General features: G+C 37.3%; 1 protein-coding gene across 1 annotated transcript in view; it reads left to right on the top strand.

Moving 5' to 3' along the window:
• LOC121385271 (INO80 complex subunit D-like) overlaps positions 1-8,527 on the top strand; it is a 29,990-nt gene extending 21,463 nt beyond the window's left edge. The window contains exons 9-11 of the mRNA XM_041515876.1: positions 475-702; positions 3,239-3,355; positions 5,646-8,527. Coding sequence (XP_041371810.1) covers positions 475-702; positions 3,239-3,355; positions 5,646-6,817 — 1,517 coding nt within the window. The 3' untranslated portion in view covers positions 6,818-8,527. The remainder of the gene's footprint in view (positions 1-474; positions 703-3,238; positions 3,356-5,645) is intronic.
• Positions 8,528-21,547: the final 13,020 nt, after the last annotated feature.

The following is a 21,547-nucleotide window of genomic DNA, read 5'->3' as shown; positions in this document are numbered from 1 at the left end:
TGGCGTCGTTAAATAAAACAAACTATATTTATTTAATTTTCTCAATCCCATCAGATGTAGAACCCTGGTAAAATATCATCGATAAATCCCTGTCCTGATTCTATGGTTAAATTCATACAATAATTACCCCCTGCTTTTCAAAACCATGAAAACGTTTTCATCATTTTTGTCAAAGTAATTTCTTTTCTACTTCACCTGAGCTCAAAACAAATATATTCCCCTAAGTATAGTAGTCCAGTCTAAGCATCCCAACAGTCAATGAGATGCTCTGGGAAAAGAAGGAAGTTACAGTCAAGTGACTGGAACAGGAAGGAAGACTGTTCGGAAATTTTTTAGGCCATCCTATTGGCTGTTGGGATGTTCGAACCAGACTACTATCCTTAGGGGAATATGCATATGTTTTGAGGCTAGGTAAAGTATTCTTAAAAGAGAAAACACCTCAATTTTTTTCTCCATGTATGATATTGTTCTCAGCATTACCTGAAGAGGAGACTGGCGAGGAGTCTGGCTCGAACGTTGATGTCGACGTAGAGACGACAACGGCGCCGGTGGCTGGTGATGAGAGCGACGATGAGTCTGACATGGATGTTGGCTCTGCGGACGTCTCGACGGCCAACACCAGCAGCAAGGATGACAAAACATTCGAACCTGCGCTAAGCGGCGTTGCTCTTGACGAGATGCTGCCCCCGGGCCGCATTGAAGGTATAACATAGAGAATAATACATGAGCGTGGCCGTTAGATACCATTTGTCTCACAACAAGTTGTTTTAAAAGGTATCTAACGAGCAAAAACAAGTTTGATACGTTTTTAAACAAGTTGTTAGATAAATGGTATGTAACAGGCACGAATGTATTATTCTATTTCTTACGTATCCTCAAAAACCAGGTTTTAAGCAAATTTTAACATCTTTATTAACTAAAAGATATTTACAACCTTTTGCACTTTACCTGACTTACGCATCACAGACACATGATTGTCAGGTTAACTATACATCACAGTGTAATCAATTTCCACTATACTGGGTTTTTTATTGGGTGTATGACATTGGTGACCTGGTCATCACCTAGGAACAGCCAGTCGTATGTCTTGAAATTGTTAACACACGTACATGTGTAAACAACTATGTGCTATCAAAAATAATGCATGGTGTGTAAGAAAATAAAATAATACGGTCTTTATTTATTGAGGGTAACTCCGTAAGCAAAAGCTAAGCTTCCCTGAGGCCCTCCAGTACAAACGATACAGAATGACAGTCCATAACTTTATGAAGAAATAGAAATGGAAAAGTCTCACTTAGACTGGTTTTAGTGCAGCACAGGTTGTCGAGTCCTGGAAAGACTTGCAATTTGCAAATTTAGTAATTTTCTAAGCCTAGAAAGACGTGCAATTTATTAAAAAAAATTCATTTTCTAAGCCTGGAAAGATGTGCAATTTGTAAAAAAATTATTTTCTAAGCCTGGAAAGATATGTAATTTGCAAATTTTGTCATTTTCTAAGCCTGGAAAGATATGCAATTTGCAAATTTAGTAATTTTCTAAACCTGTAAACCGATGCAATTAGCAAATTTAGTAATTTTCTAAGCCTGGAAAGATATGCAATTTGCAAAGTTTGTAATTTTCTAAGCCTGGAAAGATATGCAATTTGCAAAGTTTGTAATTTTCTAAGTCTGGAAAGATATGCAATTTTCAAATTTTGTCATTTTCTAGCCTTGAAAGATATGCTATTTGTAAATTGTGCTATTTTCTAAGCCTGGGAAGATATTTAATTTTGTAAACCTGGAAAGACATGCTATTTGCAATTTTTTTTTATTTCCTAAGCTTAGAAAGATACGCTATTTGCAAATTTAATATTTTGTCATTTTCTAATTTTCTAAGCCTGGAAAGATATGCAATTTACAAATGTAATTTTCCAGGCCTAAAAAGTCGTGCAATTTGGAGTTGATAATTTTTTTTTTTATTCCATTGAATATAATGTCAGGAGAGATTGGCAAATCCAGTGAAATATTTTAATATAAATAGATTATAGCTTTGTTTGTAGAAACAATTCTTGGGAATACCCCAAAAGGTCGTGGTAAATGCATTTCAAAGATCCTGAAAAGTATAACATTCAAAGTGTATGAATTGGGGAAGGCTATAGCCAAGTGATAAAGTACTCACCTGATACATGGTCGGTCTAGAATCGATCCCAATCTGTGGGCCCCATTGGGCTATTTCTCGTTTTAACCAGTGCACCACGTTGTATGTGCTATCCTGTCTGTGGGACGATGCATGTAAAAGATCCCTTGCTACTAATTGAAAAATGTAGCAGGTTTCCTCTCTAAGACTATATTGTCAAAATTGCATGACTCTTGTGTAGAGTTTTTGTGTCATCCAACAGTGTTCGAAATAAGTGAAAATCTGCTCGGACAAACAAAATGTGCCTTGGTGGTTGTCCAGTGGACAAGTAAAAATGTTCAATGCAGTTTCATTTTGAGCAATGAAAAACACCATCCTGATACTTGAATAAAACAAACTATTTATTTGGACAAGTGAAAATATTGGCGGACCAGTCGATTTCTAGATGTGTTTGTCTGGTGGACTAGTGAAAAATTCTACTTATTTCTATTACTGCCCAGGTTTAAAGATGTTGAAATAGTGATCTATCTATGGTGTTAGGAATATTGTCTCATTTCTTTGAGGGTATAATATTAATTTTCTTGATAGCACTTAATACTACTGGTTTCTTTAACAGGAGGGTTGTCACAGTGTGCTGCAATTTCTTTTAGTGTGCAATTACAGCTACAATTATCTTTAACATCTCTTGTAGATGTATGTAATATAAAAATCTTTGCACTTTTGTTTTTAATATTAGCAAGCTTTTAAAACTGTTGTATCGTTTTGTTAAATTAACTGGAAACCACAGCGATCTATTTCTCTGTTTTTCTGTTTTCTTAATAAATATTAAATTTAGATTTGTGATTGACATAATCTTTAAATTTTGCACCATTTCACGTTCCAGCCAGTGCACCACGACTGGTATATCAAAGGCCATGGTATGTAGTATCCTGTCTGTGGGATGGTGCATATAAAAGAGCCCTTGCTACTAATGGAAAAATGTAGCAGGTTTCCTCTCTAAGACTGTCAAAATTATAAAATGTTTGACATCCAATAACCGATAATTAATAAATCAATGTGCTCTAGTGGTGTCGTTAAACGAAACAAACTTCTTTACTTTCTACACATTTTTATTTCATTTTAGATATTGGCAAGGCATTTGGAGAGTTACCCCTGGAGCAGGCCTCCAGATTACTGGAAGAACAAGACTTTCAAGAAGTATTCAATAAAATACCAGATGACGCGTTTGATATCTTCTCAGGTATGTCCTCTCTTCAAGAAGAATATCGTCAGGCCATGTTATTGGTTAGATGTAGAAGGTTAGGGGTGGGGTTGGTAGATATTTCTAGTTAATGTTTTATTATTTGGAATTGGAGCGGGTGGAGAGGGAGTTTATATGATCCATGATTTAAAATGTATCTTCTTGACAACACCTGCTGCAGTTAAGAAAATGTCTACGGCAAAAACAAAAAATATGTGGGTAAATGCAGAGGTTCTAAGCAATAATCTAGCATATTACAGATACAACAAGGTTAATGCTTTTTTTTTTTTGTATAAAAACATGGCGTATGTATGTGATTAAAATATAAACATTAACACAATATACATTATGATTTTGGGTTTTAGTTTTATTTGTGTATAGTGTAACTTTCTAACCTTTTTGATGCAGTATGGGTTTTAAAAAAGCAATATTCAAGAACAACAACGCCAAACAACTGGAAATGATTTGTCCATAACCGCTTTGTTAATAATAAACACAAGAAATAACAGTTTAAAGAAATTTTAACCCCATTATCACATTTAAACCAGATGGCCCAGAAGCATGGTGTATTGATAGGTCGAGGTAAACTTGACAGCCCTTCAAGGGTTCTTGTTCAATAAATATTTTATGAAAATGTAATATCAGTGTTCTCGCTGCTCATTTAAGCACGGTGGCCTGCCCTGCTATTGCATTTTGCCGCCCTCCTTTCACATTCTCCACCCTCCTTTATTTTTCTGCGCCCCTCTTTATTTTCCAGCACCCTACAATATTTTGCAGCACCTATCTCCGCTATTTCCAAATGCACACTTTTTTTCCACACCTAAAAAACCCACAACTATCAGTCTGCACACATCAAAGGAAACAAGCCCCATTGTGTACAAAAAAGAAACTGACGAAACATTTACGACAGTTACCGTAACGTAATTTAATAGTATTTTTAACAGCCTCTATTTTGTCCCATACCTGATCCATTTGTATGTTTAATACAAACAATAAAAGTTATATTTTATTTGAGCAATGGAAACATTTTTATTTTTTATGGATTCGGCAATCTCCGACTGAAAACCCCCCTACTTATTTGGCGCCAAATTTGTCACGTGATCAGAACGGTCACTCTATCTTTTGTTTCCACTAACTGTCGTCTGATATTTTGTCCTCCGTTACAGATATAATTGATTGTAACTGATGATTTTTACTTTCTGTCATTCTGTTTATTCAGCAATTCTTATAACATATTGTAAACTTTTCATTTTGGGGGGATATCACTGCTTATAAAATCAACAGAAGTGGTAGTGTTTAGTATTAAAATCATTCATCTTGGGTGCCAAATAATATATATACCGCCACTACAAAAACGAAACTACTTTTTATCAGTTGCCGATAATATTTTATCACAGCGATCGATTCATTCGATGAAGATGGGAATAACAAAAAATGTTTTCGACATTAGGGGATCACACAATTGTCTTTTTTGTTTTTCGTATAACTTGAAATCTTTATTAAAATAATAATATTAAAACTTTGATCGGTTCAGCAAAACCGGAACTGCCAGTGAATATCAGACCGATAACATCTTCGGTTCAATTAAAAGACACTTTTTTGTAATCAAAATAAAGAAAGTCTATCAACACATAACAACATGGTAACCACCAAGCCCCCCCCCCCCCCCCCCCCCCCCCCCCCCTTTTTTTTTTTGGTTTTGTTTTTTGTTTTTTTGGTGCTGCACGGCCGCCCTCCTTTAATTTTCACCCAGCGAGAACACTGAATATGCACTTGAAAGTTGTTCTATCTAGGCCCTGTGATCACACGTCATCACAAACCCTGTAATTGTATGCAATACATGTAAAATATTAGGAATGGTGACTCATTTGGCCTTTCAAAGAAATATATTGTCATGTAGATGTCGTTTAATTGTTTTGTTTATTTAACTATTAGCAGAAAGCATGGAAACAGGAGAATCCAATTCATTGTGAAAATTGGGAGATACAAAGATTTTTATCTATGATAAAAAAGTGCCTTGATAAATATATTGATTTGATTGAATAAATGTAATTTTATTTGTAACAGACTATTTACCTATCCCGACTGTTCCCTATTTAACGGGACATTTTATTCAGTATCATGTCGAGATTCGCTATGCAATTTTGAGATAATTGTTACACAATTCTAAAACATTAAACAGTAGTTGCTCATCAATTTTCAATTGACTAGAAATATCTCAAATCAAGATTTAAAAAAAATGTTCCCTGTTTAAATCTAATTGTAAAATCATTTATGTCTTTATTGTCAGGGAGAAATGGTGAGTTTGAACCGTCTACGGAAGAAACGGAAGAGCTGGAACGAGCTCTTGCCGAGGCGACCAAGGACGTTTATTCTGCCAAGGACACGTTGGAGAAGTTGCTGAAGGGCGACATGTCTGTGGAGGCGCTGAGTGAGGAGCTGTCGAGATCCATAGCCGAGTCGCTGTCGGCGCAGTTTGCCTCAAACAGCGCCATGGACGGCGGTATCGGCAAATCTACAAACGATGTAACTTCTGACTGTGGCGGCAGCGTTCACACGCAACTGCGAGGGCCTGTTGTCGCGGGAAGTGCTGCCCCGACACACACAGGAACCATGCCGACAGCATTGACAGCTCAACTGTTGCACCGAGTTCACGGACTGAATCCGGTTTCCGGAGGTGTGGTGCTGGGACACAGCATGGCGAACCGTCCTGTGGTGTTTTCCGGATCTAACACACTGTTCACCACCGTGCCATCGTCACTGGCCGGCTTTACGCCTGCGGTCTCCGTCGTCGGGGGCCGGACGAACAGCATGGCGATGCCAAACAGGACTTCGGTGGGTACATCGTCGCACCCCAACTTCACTGCCTCACAGGCTGCATTGACCACGCTCGCTGGTTACCACGGCAACCTTCCGTACACGGCTCTCACCCAGCAGTTGGCGCTGTCTCCACAGACCTCTACGTCGGCGTTGCAGAAGACTACGTCGTCCTCGATGGCCGAACATTTACGGGTTGATTCGGCGCAGGTGTTGTCGCATGTGACTGCTCCGCAACAACAGCAGCAGCAGCAGGTGACGCCAGCACAGGCAGTGAACCCCACACATCTACCGTGGCCATCCCCGGCCGTCTCTGGTGCAAGTGTTATTTACGAAAACGGCTTTCCGTTGTCGCGGATGCCGTTCGTGCAGACGGTGAACCTCGGAAACCAGGTGGTGGGAAAGTTTCCAGTCCAACAACACGCTCAAACGTCGGTTGCCACCGCGGATTATTCGGGCAAGCAGGATGCGGCGCAGTTTTCTCTGACACATTCCATGGGCGCCCTCCAGCACCCTACGGGTTCTCTAGGTGTGAGGGCCGCCGTACAACCACCACTAGGTGGCGCTCACAACTCCGTGCAGGGATACATGACGAACTTCGCCCTCGGGAGGCCTCCGTTTACTTCGTCTAGCACGGGATCCTAGTTTTAACCTCACCTGGTGATTTCCGTCTTAGTGTGTGTGTGCCAGGTGGGAGAAAGAGATTTGTCCAATTGCAACCATGTTAAGCTGGAATTAAGCTAGTCTCAAAATATTGTTAAAAATTAGGAATGACATCAAAACATTGTAATGCGTGTTAAGCTGGAATTAAGCTAGTCTCAAAATATTGTTAAAAATTAGGAATTACATCAAAACATTGTAATGCGTGTTAAGCTGGAATTAAGCTAGTCTCAAAGTATTGTTAACAATATAGAATTATAACAAAAAATTGTAACTCGTGTTGAGCAGGAATTAAGCTAGTCTCAAAATGTTGTTAATAACCCCCCCCCCCCCCCCCCCCCCCCCCCCACCCCAATTCATTATGGTTAAACATTTTTTAAAACCAAAATGAACGTGGCAACTGAAAAATGTAAAATTGAACAAATCATGTTTTTATTTATATCTTGCATTGATTTTCTCTCCCAATAAATTTTTCTAATTATTTTGCTTCTTTTTAGTAACCATATAAAATGTGTTGAGTTTTATTCAGAATAAACATTATAGATGTACACATGTACCGTTTGCCCATGAACTGAATAATTATACCTGAGAAAACCATAATACATGCATAAAGGCATGCATTCAAGGGAGAGAATATTTCACTTCATGGATAATAAATGAATATCTATCTATTTTAATTTTTACATACAATAGCTATTACTTTAGTTATAAACCGTTTACTGACCAGTGTAATCATCATTTTAATAAGTGACATTGCTACAGTGAAGGAAACATTTTCTACTGAGGAAGTAACACATTTTGTTATTTATTATTTAAGTAACACCTTGTGGGCCTTAGTTAAACGACATATCTTGGGAGTTATTTTCAGTGCTGACGTAGCACTATTGTTAAAAGAATATTTTTAAATGTTTCACTCTGTGTTACATAATACAAACTGTCCCTATTAATACAAATGGAAGACCGTGATCTGTAAAGCTCTTATAAAATGTACATACATGTGTTCTCTCGACATTCTAAATGTGTTGGCCATGATGTTCTTGATACATGATTTATTCAGTAATTATTCACATATTTGTTGATCTCAATAACGCTGTGCAATCTACTTTACAAAACAATTACATATATTGTGAAAGTGATGAAAATAAGATAGATGTAAGAGAAAATGTTTCAATACTAAGCATGTACGGGTTCCTAGCTTAATGTGACAGTACATGTGTAAATCTATTAGAATTATTACATTTATTATTTTTTATATATATCTGGACAGCATATCCTGTGCATTCGTTGTCAGAACAACTCTAACTGTTTGGCAGATGCAGGTTTCTTCTCTCTCTAACCAAATAGCTATAGTTCAAAGATGCTGAGGTGTTCATTAAATGACTCTAAAATTAAGTCTGTTTAGCATTGATCCCCGTTCGTATGTCCATAAGTCGGTTCAGCATTGATCCCCGTTGGTATGCCCATAAGTCGGTTCAGCATTGATCCCCGTTGGTATGCCCATAAGTCTGTTTAGCATTGATCCCTGTTGGTATGCCAGTAAGTTGGTTTAGCATCGATCCATATTGGTGTGAACCACTTGCACCGACCAGTGATCCATAACTGGTTCAACAAAGGCCATGGTTTGTGCTATCCTGCCTGTGGGAAGTGCAAATAAAAGATCCCTTGCTGCCTATCGGAAGAGTAGCCCATGTAGTGGCGACAGCGGGTTTCCTCTCAAAACCTGTGTGGTCCTGAACCATATGTCTGACGCCATATAACCGTAAATAAAATGTGTTGAGTGCGTCGTTAAATAAAACACTTCTTTCTTTTTCTTTCGATCCATGTTGGTATGCCCATAAGTCTGTTTAGCATTGATCACTGTTGGTATGTCCATAAGTCGGTTTAGCATTGATCCCTGTTGGTATGCCCATTAGTCGGTTTAGCATTGATCACCGTTGGTATGTCCATAAGTCGGTTTAGCATTGTTGTCCATAAGTCGCTTTAGCATTGATCCCTGTTGGTATGTCCATAAGTCGCTTTAGCATTGATCCCCGTTGGTATGTCCATAAGTTGCTTTAGCATCGATCGCCGTTGGTATGTCCATAAGTCAGTTTAGCATTGATCCCTGTTGGTATGACCATTAGGCTATTTCTCGTTCCAGCCAGTGCACTACAACTGGTATATCAAAGGCCATTGCATGTGCTATCCTGCCTGTGTGATGGTGCATAAAAGACCCCTAGCTACTGACTTCCTCTGTAACGCCATATATCAGATTTATCCAAATGTTTGACATCTTATAGTTTATGATTAGTAAATAAATGTGCTCTATTGCTGTCGTCGTTAAACAAAACAAACTTGACTTTTTTTCTAAAATTAAGTGAATTGATAATAATGTTAATTTAAGAATTAAAATATTAAAATGCTCTTGTCTTGTGTAAAACAGTTTGTGTATTGTATACATGAAGAATAATGTGTGAAACGGAATTGCATTATTTGTATCTTTTCACATTCTATTTGATAGCTAAGATAATGATAATTTACAGATATGTCACAAAGGTGATGATGGTTTTCAATCCAGGTATGTTTTAGCTGTAACTATGCTGTATAATCATGTTAACAAAAATACAATTAAGTCCTAAATGTGATAATAGTTTCTTAATATTTGTTGTATATTTAACTAACTACATTTTAGATCACTTTTTTGGTTTCTTTTTTTTTAAACTTGTCAGAATCCTGATAACAAAAATGTAATAATGTCACCAAAAACATTGTAGTTGATTATTATTTATCATATTTTAATCCTGACATTAACTAAAATCATGCTAACAAAACTCCAGTAATATCATGAAGCAGATGACATTTTGTGTTTGATGTTTTATTCAGTCCTGGCATAACACACGGAAATCATTCAGGTTTGGTTATTCTTTCATCTCTCTCTTTCTATTCTTTCTCTCTTGTTCCAAGCGTGACATGGTGATGTGATACTGTTACACGAACATACGTGCCTACACCAGACTGTTTTGTTTGTAACACAGGCATCTGCTTCGGGTTATTTCCCTCATGTGATTTGTAGTGACGTCTTAGTAATCACTTCCTATACGTGTAGCTACAAGCAAGTTGTGTAACTAACAAAACTCAAATTAATTAAATGTCCTTGTTGTCTTTGAAACTGAAGCCATCATAAAAATCATTTGTTTGCTGTAACCTGATAAAATGCACAACCCGTCTCAAGTGGTTTAAAAAAATATTTCATTGAATACTTTTCATTAGTCCCCCTGCCGGTCCAACCAGAGGGGACTATAGGTTTTTTGTTTTGTTTGGGGGCCCAGTGGTAAAGTGCGGTCGGTTTCGGATCGATCCCCATCGGTGGGCCCATTAGGCTATTTCTCGTCACAGCCAGTGCACCACGACTGGTATATCAAAGGCCGTGGTATGTGCTATCCTGTCTGTGGGATGGTGCATATAAAAGATCCCTTGCTACTAATGGAATAATGTAGCGGGTTTCCTCTCTATGACTGTCAAAAATTACCATATGTTTGACATTCAATAGTCAATGATTAATAAATCATTGTGCTCTTGTGTTTTCGTTGAACAAAACAAAAGGAGTTTTCTGTGGTTTTTTGGGTTGTTTTTATCCACAGTATTTCAAAATATTGAACTGAATTCTTTTGTATAACTTTGTTACATAAAGTTACAGATCATGTTTCACTTTCATGGGAATTGCCCAGTTTTGACAGATATGGTACTTGAAGTTAGAAGATGTGAAACAAATTGGGTCCGGTCGAGGACATGTATTGAATTAGCTGGGTTGGAATTTAGCTCGGTTGGTTGAGCACTCACCTGAGGTGCTTGTGTAGCAGGATCAAACCACCTCGGTGGATCCATTCAACTGATTAGGTTTTTTCTCGTTCCAACCAGTGCACCACAACTGATCAAAGGCTGTGGTATGTGCTTTCCTGTCTGTGGGAAAGTGCATATAAAAGATCCCTTGCTGCTAATGGAAAAATGTAGCAGGTTTCCTCTAATGACTACGAGTCATAATGACCATATGTTTGACATCCAGTAGTCGATGATTGATTAATCAATGTGCTCCAGTGGTGTCGTTAAACAAAACAAACTTTAAATAAAACTGAATTCCAATTGCAACATCCAAATGATTTTAATGATGACCTGTGTGGAAGTTGATGGTTTGATGTGAGAGAATGTTGTCATGATGCGAGTTTGTTAAAACACTGCACGACAGCAGTAATATCAGCTAGCTTTCGCCGACTGCAGAAGGGTCGGATCTTTTCCAGCAAAATAACAATGGTTTATGTGTATACATACAATTGAAAATAATTTTCTGAATGTTTAAGTGGGTAAAATTGTTGAGCATATGGGTTTATTTTACTAAATAGATAAACGTCATGCTGTCATGTGTACTTAGTGTTTTAAGTATTGTATTAAGTATTAAAATATTACATATGCATGTAATTTAAAAACAGATATACCATCTTGGAAAAAGAAATGTATAATATACTAGATTACACAGCTTTGGCAATTAAGAAATGTACCTTCTTGAACTTTTTTTTAGTAATATACTAGATAACACAGCCTTGGCAATTAAGAAAATGTACCTTCTTGAAATTTTGTTTATAATATACTAGGTAACACAGTCATGGCATTTTCGACTGCAGTTTTGAGGTTAATATATATTTATATTTATATATATTATATATTATATATATATATATATATATATATATATATATATATATATATATATATATATAAGGAGTTTAATTTTATCAGTATTACAAAAAATAAATAAGTTAAAAAGACAGAAAAATATAACATTTTACCCAAACTTAAAGCACTGCAGCAATCCTCAAGGCATTAACAACTGCAGTGTTTAATTGGCAGGGTTGTGTTCAAGTACATGTGCCTATTAAATATAATATTTAAAACCAGGACACGCCCCTTGTAATGCACCTCTTTCCGATGAGGTCAGCAATCCTCCAGGCATTGACAACTGCAGTGTTTAATTGTCGGGGTTGTGTTCAAGTACATGTGTCTATTGAATATAATATTTAAAACCAGGACACGCCCCTTGTAATGCACCTCTTTCCGATGAGGTTAGTGACTTGTGGTTCCTTTGTGATCCTTGTTCACACTTCCATAGAAAGGTTGGGGAGCAAATCAAATGGGAGAGACCTTTATGAGTGACGGAATGGTACGGATATATAGGCAACTAGCAAAATAATACAAAATGTGAGTGAATGATACACAGTCGAACCTATGTTAAGCAGCCACCAAAGGGAGTATTAGAAAGTGGTCTTTTAAGACAGGTTATTAATACCCGCATGGTGAATGTCTGGTTGTGTTGTACAAATTTCATACACCCCTTGTGTATATTAGTGACTAAATGACATCATTTCAGTAATTGATGTTAACGTCCCTGGTCTTAGCTCTGTGCGTTCGCACATATCATTGAGTAATCTTGTTAGTCATTGTCAAATAATGATTTTTATATCATTTAATGGTTAGTAATAAATAAAATACCACACTAATTTTTTTGGCTAAATGACATTGTTTAACAATGTTACGAAACTTGTGAACTTCCCAAGACTTCTGACTTCACTTTCGTTCAGTCAGATACTAATATGGGAAGTTCACTTGATTCTATATACAAGTACTGTATTATGTGATTATGGGAGTATCAAAACACAGATGTCCTCTAAACACACAACCCAATAGCCAATATATTTTTCGTGCTGGGGTGTCGTTATACATTCATTCATGTATTCTAAACACAGGTGTCTGCTTAAGACAGGTGGTTGCTAGAGCAGGTTTGACTGTACTTGTGTTATGTTTTACATGTTCTAGTATAATACATAAACATTTATCCCAAGTGTACAGCTTTGTTTCTTCATATATCCATTTCATAAGAGGCAGCTAGATTGTGTGTATACGTACCCATAGCATTTGACAGATCAACTAAGTTTATTCTCAGTCTTCTGTTAATTAACAATCGAGATTATTTCCCCAAGCAAAAAAAAAAACCCAACAGAAGTTAAATTCATTGATGTGTTTATATATTAAACAGCCTATGTCTTTAACTGTAATGAGGACAACGATAGTAATACATTCTTTGTTTACAGTTGTCTAACTGATCATAGGAATCAATTTTGTGTTTTTGTTAGAGGAATATTTCAGATGTAATGGATTTCTTATTTACTGGAATGTTACAGCTTTATAAAATATTTGTACTAGAGATTATGCAAGTAATGAATTAATATTTACGTTAAGATTTATACATATACTATAATGAACTTGATAAATTGTATATTTTTATCAGAGAAACTGCTCATGTGATACATTTTTATTTTATTTACACTAATAAAAAAGTGTAGTAAAGTTTATTTTTACATTAAAGGAATCATGCAGGTATAATATATTTCATATTTACTGTCCTATAACTGCAATATACTGAATTACGTATTTACTGCAGTAGAACTATATTAGAGTTATATTTACTGTTATATTATAGTAATATAACTAAATAATTTTATATTTACTACCAAAGATCAATAATAATTTTCCCTTTAATAATATAACTAATTGTAGCAGTAAACTTTCATATTGTTTATGATACGACATTTTTATGCAAATTAGTTGTTCAAGACAACATGTAAAAACTTATTTCATCTGTCAAATGACTTGATGTAATGTTCGTGATTGTTTTTCATAGTTTATGGTTGTTGTTGTTGTATTTTCCACTGCTTTAGCATCCAATGAGAAAGCACGTCTCTAGTCACCCACAAAGAATGTATAGTAATACGTTTTTTAATTAACATTAGAGAATTGATGTTTGTAATTCAATTGTACATACACTGACCTACTTTAGCTTACTCTGGTATTACATTGTTTTTACTGTTAAACGACGGCAACTTGTTGTGTATTACTGTCTTTATAGTCCCCAAAAGAGCCATGACATTTATGGTGAATTTATGCCGTTTGAATGATATCTACAGTTCTTTCGTTCTCGTGAGATGAGCTTCTTTTAAAGCCTCCATCTTGTGAGATGGTCTTTTTAAAACCATGTTCTTCTCCGGTCTTTTAAAGCCTCTATCTTGTGAGATGGTTTTTTTAAAACCATGTTCTTCTCCGGTCTTTTAAAGCCTCTATCTTGTGAGATGGTTTTTTTAAAACCATGTTCTTCTCCGGTCTTTTAAAGCCTCTATCTTGTGAGATGGTTTTTTTAAAACCATGTTCTTCTCCGGTCTTTTAAAGCATCTTACAAGATGGTCTTTTAGGGCTGTATTGTGTGTCCGTATATGACCTTGTTCAAAGGTAAGGCCTTTTAAAGGCTAGCTCTCGTGAGATGTGGTCCTTTTTAAAGTCGCAGACCCTAGTTTCAACCCGTAAAAATGGACACCTAGTTTAGTTACAAACCTGTAACACATTGGGATACGGTTATAACACAGGTATACTGAAATCTGTGATGTTTAAACAGGGAAATGTTGTCTGAAAATAACTGGAGCTTGTCTCGACAACCATTACTTCTCAGATGAACATGCATTTTTGAAATTATGAAAAATGTATTTTGGGATATTGCAAAAGGCGTATGAAAATTAATATCCAAAATAATACTTCTATTATAATAAGTACTTCTAATATAAATTATCATAAACTGCTTTAGCTCATTCTGCTATTTCTCTTCCAACCAGTGCACCACAACTGGTATATCAAAGGCTGTGGTATGTGCTGTCCTGTCTGTAAGATGGTGCATGTAAAAGATCCCTTGCTACTAATGGAAAAATGTAGCGGGTTTCCTCTCTAAGACTGTCAAAATTACCAAATGTTTGACATCCAACAGCCAATGATTAATAAGTCAATGTGCTCTAGTGGTGGTGTTAAACAAAATGAACTTTTATAAACTGCTTTAATAGTGACAAATGTGTTGTAGTATTTAAAAACTAGGGTCTGTCACTCACAGGATTTGTTCTTGGTCTTATGACCTCATTCTTACACCAGCTTTGTGAGATACGGTCATTGTACAGCTGATGTGCTGTCTCATTTGTGTGAGATTGGTGATTGTACAGCTGATGTGCTGTCTCATTTGTGTGAGATTGGGTCATTATACAGCTGATGTGCTGTCTCATTTGTGGGCTACTAGAATTTTTGTAAAATCCACTAGCAATTTTACTCATTAGTAGTAATAATCGGATATGTCACCTAAAAAGGGAGATAGAGCTAAAAACACTAACAGAGGATGGTGGTGGGAAGGAGCAGAATATTCATATTTAAAAAATAGACTTAACTGCAGCATTTGACTCTCTCTCTTTTTTTCACTAGCCGTCGGGCATGGCAATAGCAGTTATTTACTAGCCAACACTGAATATCACTAGCCATGGGAGTGGGGCTACCATAATCTAGAAGCCCTGGTCGTTGAAAAGCTTACAGGTATTGGCCAAGTACTGAGAGTATAGTGCACAGCATGGCAGATGTCAATCTTTACATATATAGCAGCAACATCATAGGAGGTACATAGAGGAGGACAGTAGTACCTTTGGAAAATGAAATTCCAATAGAAATGAGGAATATCTTTTAAACAAATATTTTTTAGACTGAAAATGGTGCTTATTTGTAAAAAGATCTTGTTTTCTTCTTTTTTTGCCCTTTCACTTTGCAGGTGATTTGGATGACACAATATAATTTTACATTATGCAGTTAACAGTTGAACTTGTTTTATATTTTGCATGTAAATACTGATTAAAAGACAATGTTATTGTTTCTGGCACCTGTTTACTTCAAGTGTGTCAAGTATAATTAAAATACAGGTTCAGGGCTTCTGGAATTTTAACAAAAATCCACTAGCCATGGGGATCAGTGATTTTAACAAATTTACTTACCACGATTACCTACTTAAGTAAATACAACTTTACTAATAAGAATAATCGGATCTGTCACCTAAAGACTGGGATAGAGCTTAAAACTGCTTAGATTTCGGGTGGGAAGGGGCAGGATATTCATATTTACAAAACAGACTTAAATGCAGCATTTAACAACTGTTTTTTCACTAGCCATCGGGCATGGAGATAGTAGTTATTTACTAGCCCAACATTGACTATCACTAGCCATGGGAGTGGGGCTACCATAATCTAGAAGCCCTGCAATTTTATTGTTTCTGGCACCTGTTTACTTCAAGATGATAGTGTTTCTGATTATGTCTTCTGTGTCTGGTATTAACTTTCTGGGAATGTCTGATGAATTCTTGGTAATGCTGAACTAAAGGGAAGGGTGACAACTAAGGAATGGTGGTGTAGGAGAAACAAAGGTTGGGGGAGAATAGAGTAGACATAGGTTTGGTCAGCCATAGACGCTCAAGATTAAAAGTTTATTATATATTATAAATTGTCGCTGAGCAAGACCGAACTGAGTTTTGGATGGGATGATTATTTAGATGGCGTGTCTCAGATGTCCTTCAAGCGATTTCATATAGGATTAAGCACTCTTATGTGTACTTAAAATGACTGGTATATCAAAGGCTGTGGTAAATGCTATCCTGTCTGTAGAGAAGTGCATGTAAAGAATCCCTAGCTGCTATTTCGTGTGTGGAGGAAGGTGGTTTGTTTCATCAATACCAAATGTCTTTAACAACAGAAGATCTTGGCAAAACACAGTAAATAAAACCAGGATTTAAAGTCTTTAGATTCTGGCTTTTATATCCCAGCTTCAACCCAAAGTAAATGCGCATCTCTGCTAGAATGGCTTACTACCCATTAATTTCATTCAGCCAAGATCTTGTCCCAACCACTGTCCACAACTGGTATATAAATGGCTGTGGTGTGTGATGTCTTGTCTGTGTAAAAGTACACATATTTCATTTTCTTTTGCCCTTAAAATGCTCCATCTTCTGTAATGTACATTTCTTCGTGAAATAGATGCACACTGGTAAATGTATGCCTGGTATAACTACTAGTCGAAGACGTAAACTTACAATGTTTTGTGAAATAGGCCCCAGGCCTGGCCTGGTTTGGGAATCAAAGGAAAGGAATGTTTGACTAAGGTGCCTCACAACAATATATGTTCAAACCTGTTTGTAATGGATATTTTGACATTAGGTCAATATGGAATGTAGGATGTGGTACAGCGCTTGCCTGATGCACTATCGATCTGGAATCGATTCCCATCTGTGGTCCCATTGGGCTATTTCTCGTTCCAGTCAGTGCTCCACAACCGGTGTAACAGGCCGTGGTATGTACTATCCTGTCTGGGATGGTGCATATAAAAGATCCCTTGCTGCTAATCGAAAAGAATAGCCCATGAAGTGGTGACAGTGGGTTTCCTCAATATCTGTGTGGTCCATAACCATATGTCTGATGCCATATAACCATAAATAAAATGTGTTGAGTGCATTGTTAAATACAACATTTCCTTCCTTCCTTGGGTCTAGATAGACAGGACATAGGCTGTTACCACATAAGTTACTCCTGCATAGTAGCATCAAGGAAGCTCACAGACAGACCAAAAACCCCTAGTTAATCAATTCTTCGCTGTCAACACTAGCCTCTGTTGTGTTGTGGTTAAGCCATCGGACATGAGGCTGGTAGGTACTGGGTTCGCAGCCCGGTACTGGCTTCAGTCGTGTTGTGGTTAAGCCATCGGACATGAGGCTGGTAGGTACTGGGTTCGCAGCCCGGTACTGGCTTCAGTCGTGTTGTGGTTAAGCCATCGGACATGAGGCTGATAGGTACTGGGTTCGCAGCCCGGTACTGGCTTCAGTCGTGTTGTGGTTCACCCATCGGACATAAAGCTGGTAGGTACTGGGTTCACAGCCCCGTATCGAATCCCACCCAGAGAAAGTTTTATTGACTCTGTAGGTAGGTGCAAGACCACTACACCGACTTCTTTCTCACAAATAACTAACTCTCTGTCCTGGACAAACAGATAGCTGAGGTGTGTGTCCAGGACAGCATGCTTGAACCATACTTGGACACCGGGTTGTCAACTCGGATGCAAAATCTCCATATTTCCCCCAGAGTTCTCTAATTTAGCACTTACCACAAACAATTCCTGTTCTCTCTTATTGTCCTAAACAAAAGCCGATAAGAAATTCAGTGACGTCTGAACGTTTTCCAGAGTTTTGTCTGAAACATGATTTTTAAATATTGTTCCTGTCAATGGGCATCAGTTCATGAATTGACTCTGTAGACAGGACAGCACATACCACAACTTTGATATACATGTACCATTTGTGGCACTGGTGACCTGGTCATCACCTAGGAGCATGTATGTCTTGAAATTGTTAGCACACGTACATGTGTTAACAACCCTAGTGTTATCAAAAATAATGGCAGATGTTTACAATTTATGCCGGAAAACCATGTTGGAGATATTTTCACCAACCAACATGGAGGTTTTTTTGTTTGGTGGACTTTTTAGAACAATTCTCTCCGAATTCTAATCACAAAATCGAGCATTCCCATTCTGTCGTTTTATTTTCCTAACACCTCATATTTTACACTAGACCGTTAATGTGTGTTTATAAGTATTGTATGAGACATTCGATGTAGAGTAAGCGATGAAACCTGCTACTGTCACCACAGGCTACTTTTGCTGAACAAGGACTTGTTTTTATATGTATATATATATATATATATATATATATATATATATATATATATACACTTTCTCAAACAAGACAGCACATACCACAGCTTTTGACTCCATTCATGGAGCATTTTCTCGAACAAGACCACACATACCACAGTGTTTGACTTTTCATTCATGGAGCATTTTCTCGGACAAGACTGCACATACCATAGCTTTTAACTTGCCATTCATGGAGCCATTTTGGAATTGTAAAAATCCAACAGGGAGTTCGATAAATCCATATATATGGCAGGGATGAAGTGGATTATATATATTCCCAGTTCCCCTCCCGTCCCCCACCCAAGAAAAGGGAAAATAGAAAACAAAAAGCACCCCACTAACGCTGAACCAGTTGTCTTTTACTGATATTTAGCAGCAGGCAAAATATTTCTCTATCTGCCCATTTTAAGTGTTCAAAATCTTTTAATTGAGAAACGCTATGCTGTCCTATAACAGGAATGATTACAGAAACTACACAATATTCCAGGTTGTACCCAACTTAAGATAAGTGGGGGATGGGGATGGCACAACAATTTATGATCCTCAATAATTAAACCCTTTTTTATTTTGCAACACTCTGATATCCATTGTTAACAAGTTTCAAAATGACAAAATGACAGTGTTGTCTGTAAACTTGAGTCCAATTGAAAAATCATGGTAAATGACAAGGATTTTTGCCAGAGGGTAAAACGGGTATGGTGCCATACCCAAATTTTTTCCACAGATTTTATTATTTTAAGTTGACCTTTTGACAAAATTAATTACTCTTGTCCTTGCTTCATGAATTTCTTAACCCTAAACTTAACCCATTTTCTTTCTGTGGGAGCCCCCCCTCCCCCCAACCCCAGACCCCCTTGTTGACTGATTGCATTCAATTCCATAGTGCCATACCCAAAAATTTCTTTCTGGCAGAAACATTGGATGTATTAATTAATATTGGTCTTATCTTTGAGCATATCCCTTAATGTGTGCTATAAAGAAAACATACATATAAATGCAACTTGAAAGATAGAATAATTTTGAATCTCAATCAAATCTGTGTTTTGTTTCAAATTTGTCCTCTTTTGAGATGGATGTTCTAAAGTGAGTGAAAAGATGCGAGGTTTTATGACTGATATGCATGAATGTGAATTCGTTGTGTCGACTGTGTGTGTGTGTGTTATTGAAGATAAAAACAATTGTACAGTGCATTTTCTGAAAATGATAAACTTGTGGATGGAAAGTAATCTTATCAAAATGTATAAATAAAAAAAATAATATTGAACTTTGTGTTTTGTGTTAACTATAGAAAAATGAAAAACCAAGTTTCAGAAGAATTGACTGGTGTAGCAGAGTTAAATTGTGTTTTTGTTTAAGAACACCACTAGAGTGCATTTATTTATCAATCACCGGCTATTGGATGCCAAACATTTGGTAATTTTTTAACAGTCTTAGAGAGGAAACCAAGGATGTTTTATATGCATCATCCCATAGCTTTTGATATACTACCGGCCTCGGTGGCGGCGTGGCAGGCCATCGGTCTACAGGCTGGTAGGTACTGGGTTCGGATCCCAGTCGAGGCATGGGATTTTTAATCCAGATACCGACTCCAAACCCTGAGTGAGTGCTCCGCAAGGCTCAATGGGTAGGTGTAAACCACTTGCACCGAACAGTGATCCATAACTGGTTCAACAAAGGCCATGGTTTGTGCTATGCTGCCTGTGGGAAGTGCAAATAAAAGATCCCTTGCTGCTAATCGGAAGAGTAGCCCATGTAGTGGCGACAGCGGGTTTCCTCTCAAAATATGTGTGGTCCTTAACCATATGTCTGATGCCATATAACCGTAAATAAAATGTGTTGAGTGCGTCGTTAAATAAAACACTCCTTGATATACCAGTCCTGGTGCACTGGCTGGAACGAGCAATAACCCAGTGAGAACGACGACTGGGATCGATCCCAAATGGACTGTGCATCAAGCTTTACCACTGGGCTATGTGCCGCCCACAAAATTATCCTAATGAAACGATTATGACACGATTATAATGACAAGCCCTGTTGCATGTATCGCCAAATGATCCTAATGAAACGATTATAATGACCAGCCCTGTTGCATGTATCGCCAAATGATCCTAATGAAACGATTATAATGACCAGCCCTGTTGCATGTATCGCCAAATGATCCTAATGAAACGATTATAATGACCAGCCCTGTTGCATGTATCGCCAAATGATCCTAATGAAACGATTATAATGACAAGCCCTGTTGCATGTATCGCCAAATGATCCTAATGAAACGATTATAATGACCAGCCCTGTTGCATGTATCGCCAAATGATCCTAATGAAACGATTATAATGACCAGCCCTGTTGCATGTATCGCCAAATGATCCTAATGAAACGATTATAATGACAAGCCCTGTTGCATGTATCGCCAAATGATCCTAATGAAACGATTACGACACGATTATAATGACCAGCCCTGTTGCATGTATCGCCAAATGATCCTAATGAAACGATTATAATGACCAGCCCTGTTGCATATATCGCCAAATGATCCTAATGAAACGATTATAATGACCAGCCCTGTTGCATGTATCGCCAAATGATCCTAATGAAACGATTATGACACGATTATAATGACAAGCCCTGTTGCATGTATCGCCGAATTATCCTAATGAAACATCGCCAAATTATCCTAATGAAACGATTATGACACGATTATAATGACGAGCCCTGTTGCATGTATCGCCAAATGATCCTAATGAAACGATTATGACACGATCCCTGTTGCATGTATCGCCAAATGATCCTAATGAAACGATTATGACACGATTATAATGACAAGCCCTGTTGCATGTATCGCCAAATTCTGGAATGGCATTCTCTTGTTGGGCATCTGCTATCTTCAAATTCTTTCGCTGTCTACCTTCACATCTAATCCTTGATTCTAAGTACAGTTGTATTTTGTCTCTTGTGGACATCTGTAATTTCGATCGGCTTTTTTCATTCGAGATGGATCTCTTCAGAGTGTTCAGTAACTTTTTGACATCAAGTAGAACTTGTAACCAACTGGCATACCTCCCCCACCCCCAGCTAACTATTAAATGTCGTTTAATGACG

This window comes from Gigantopelta aegis, chromosome 11, assembly GCF_016097555.1.
Source record: "Gigantopelta aegis isolate Gae_Host chromosome 11, Gae_host_genome, whole genome shotgun sequence".
Taxonomy (NCBI): domain Eukaryota; kingdom Metazoa; phylum Mollusca; class Gastropoda; order Neomphalida; family Peltospiridae; genus Gigantopelta; species Gigantopelta aegis.
Note: the sequence above shows the minus strand (reverse complement) of the source record. Positions and strands in the feature narration are given on the sequence as shown.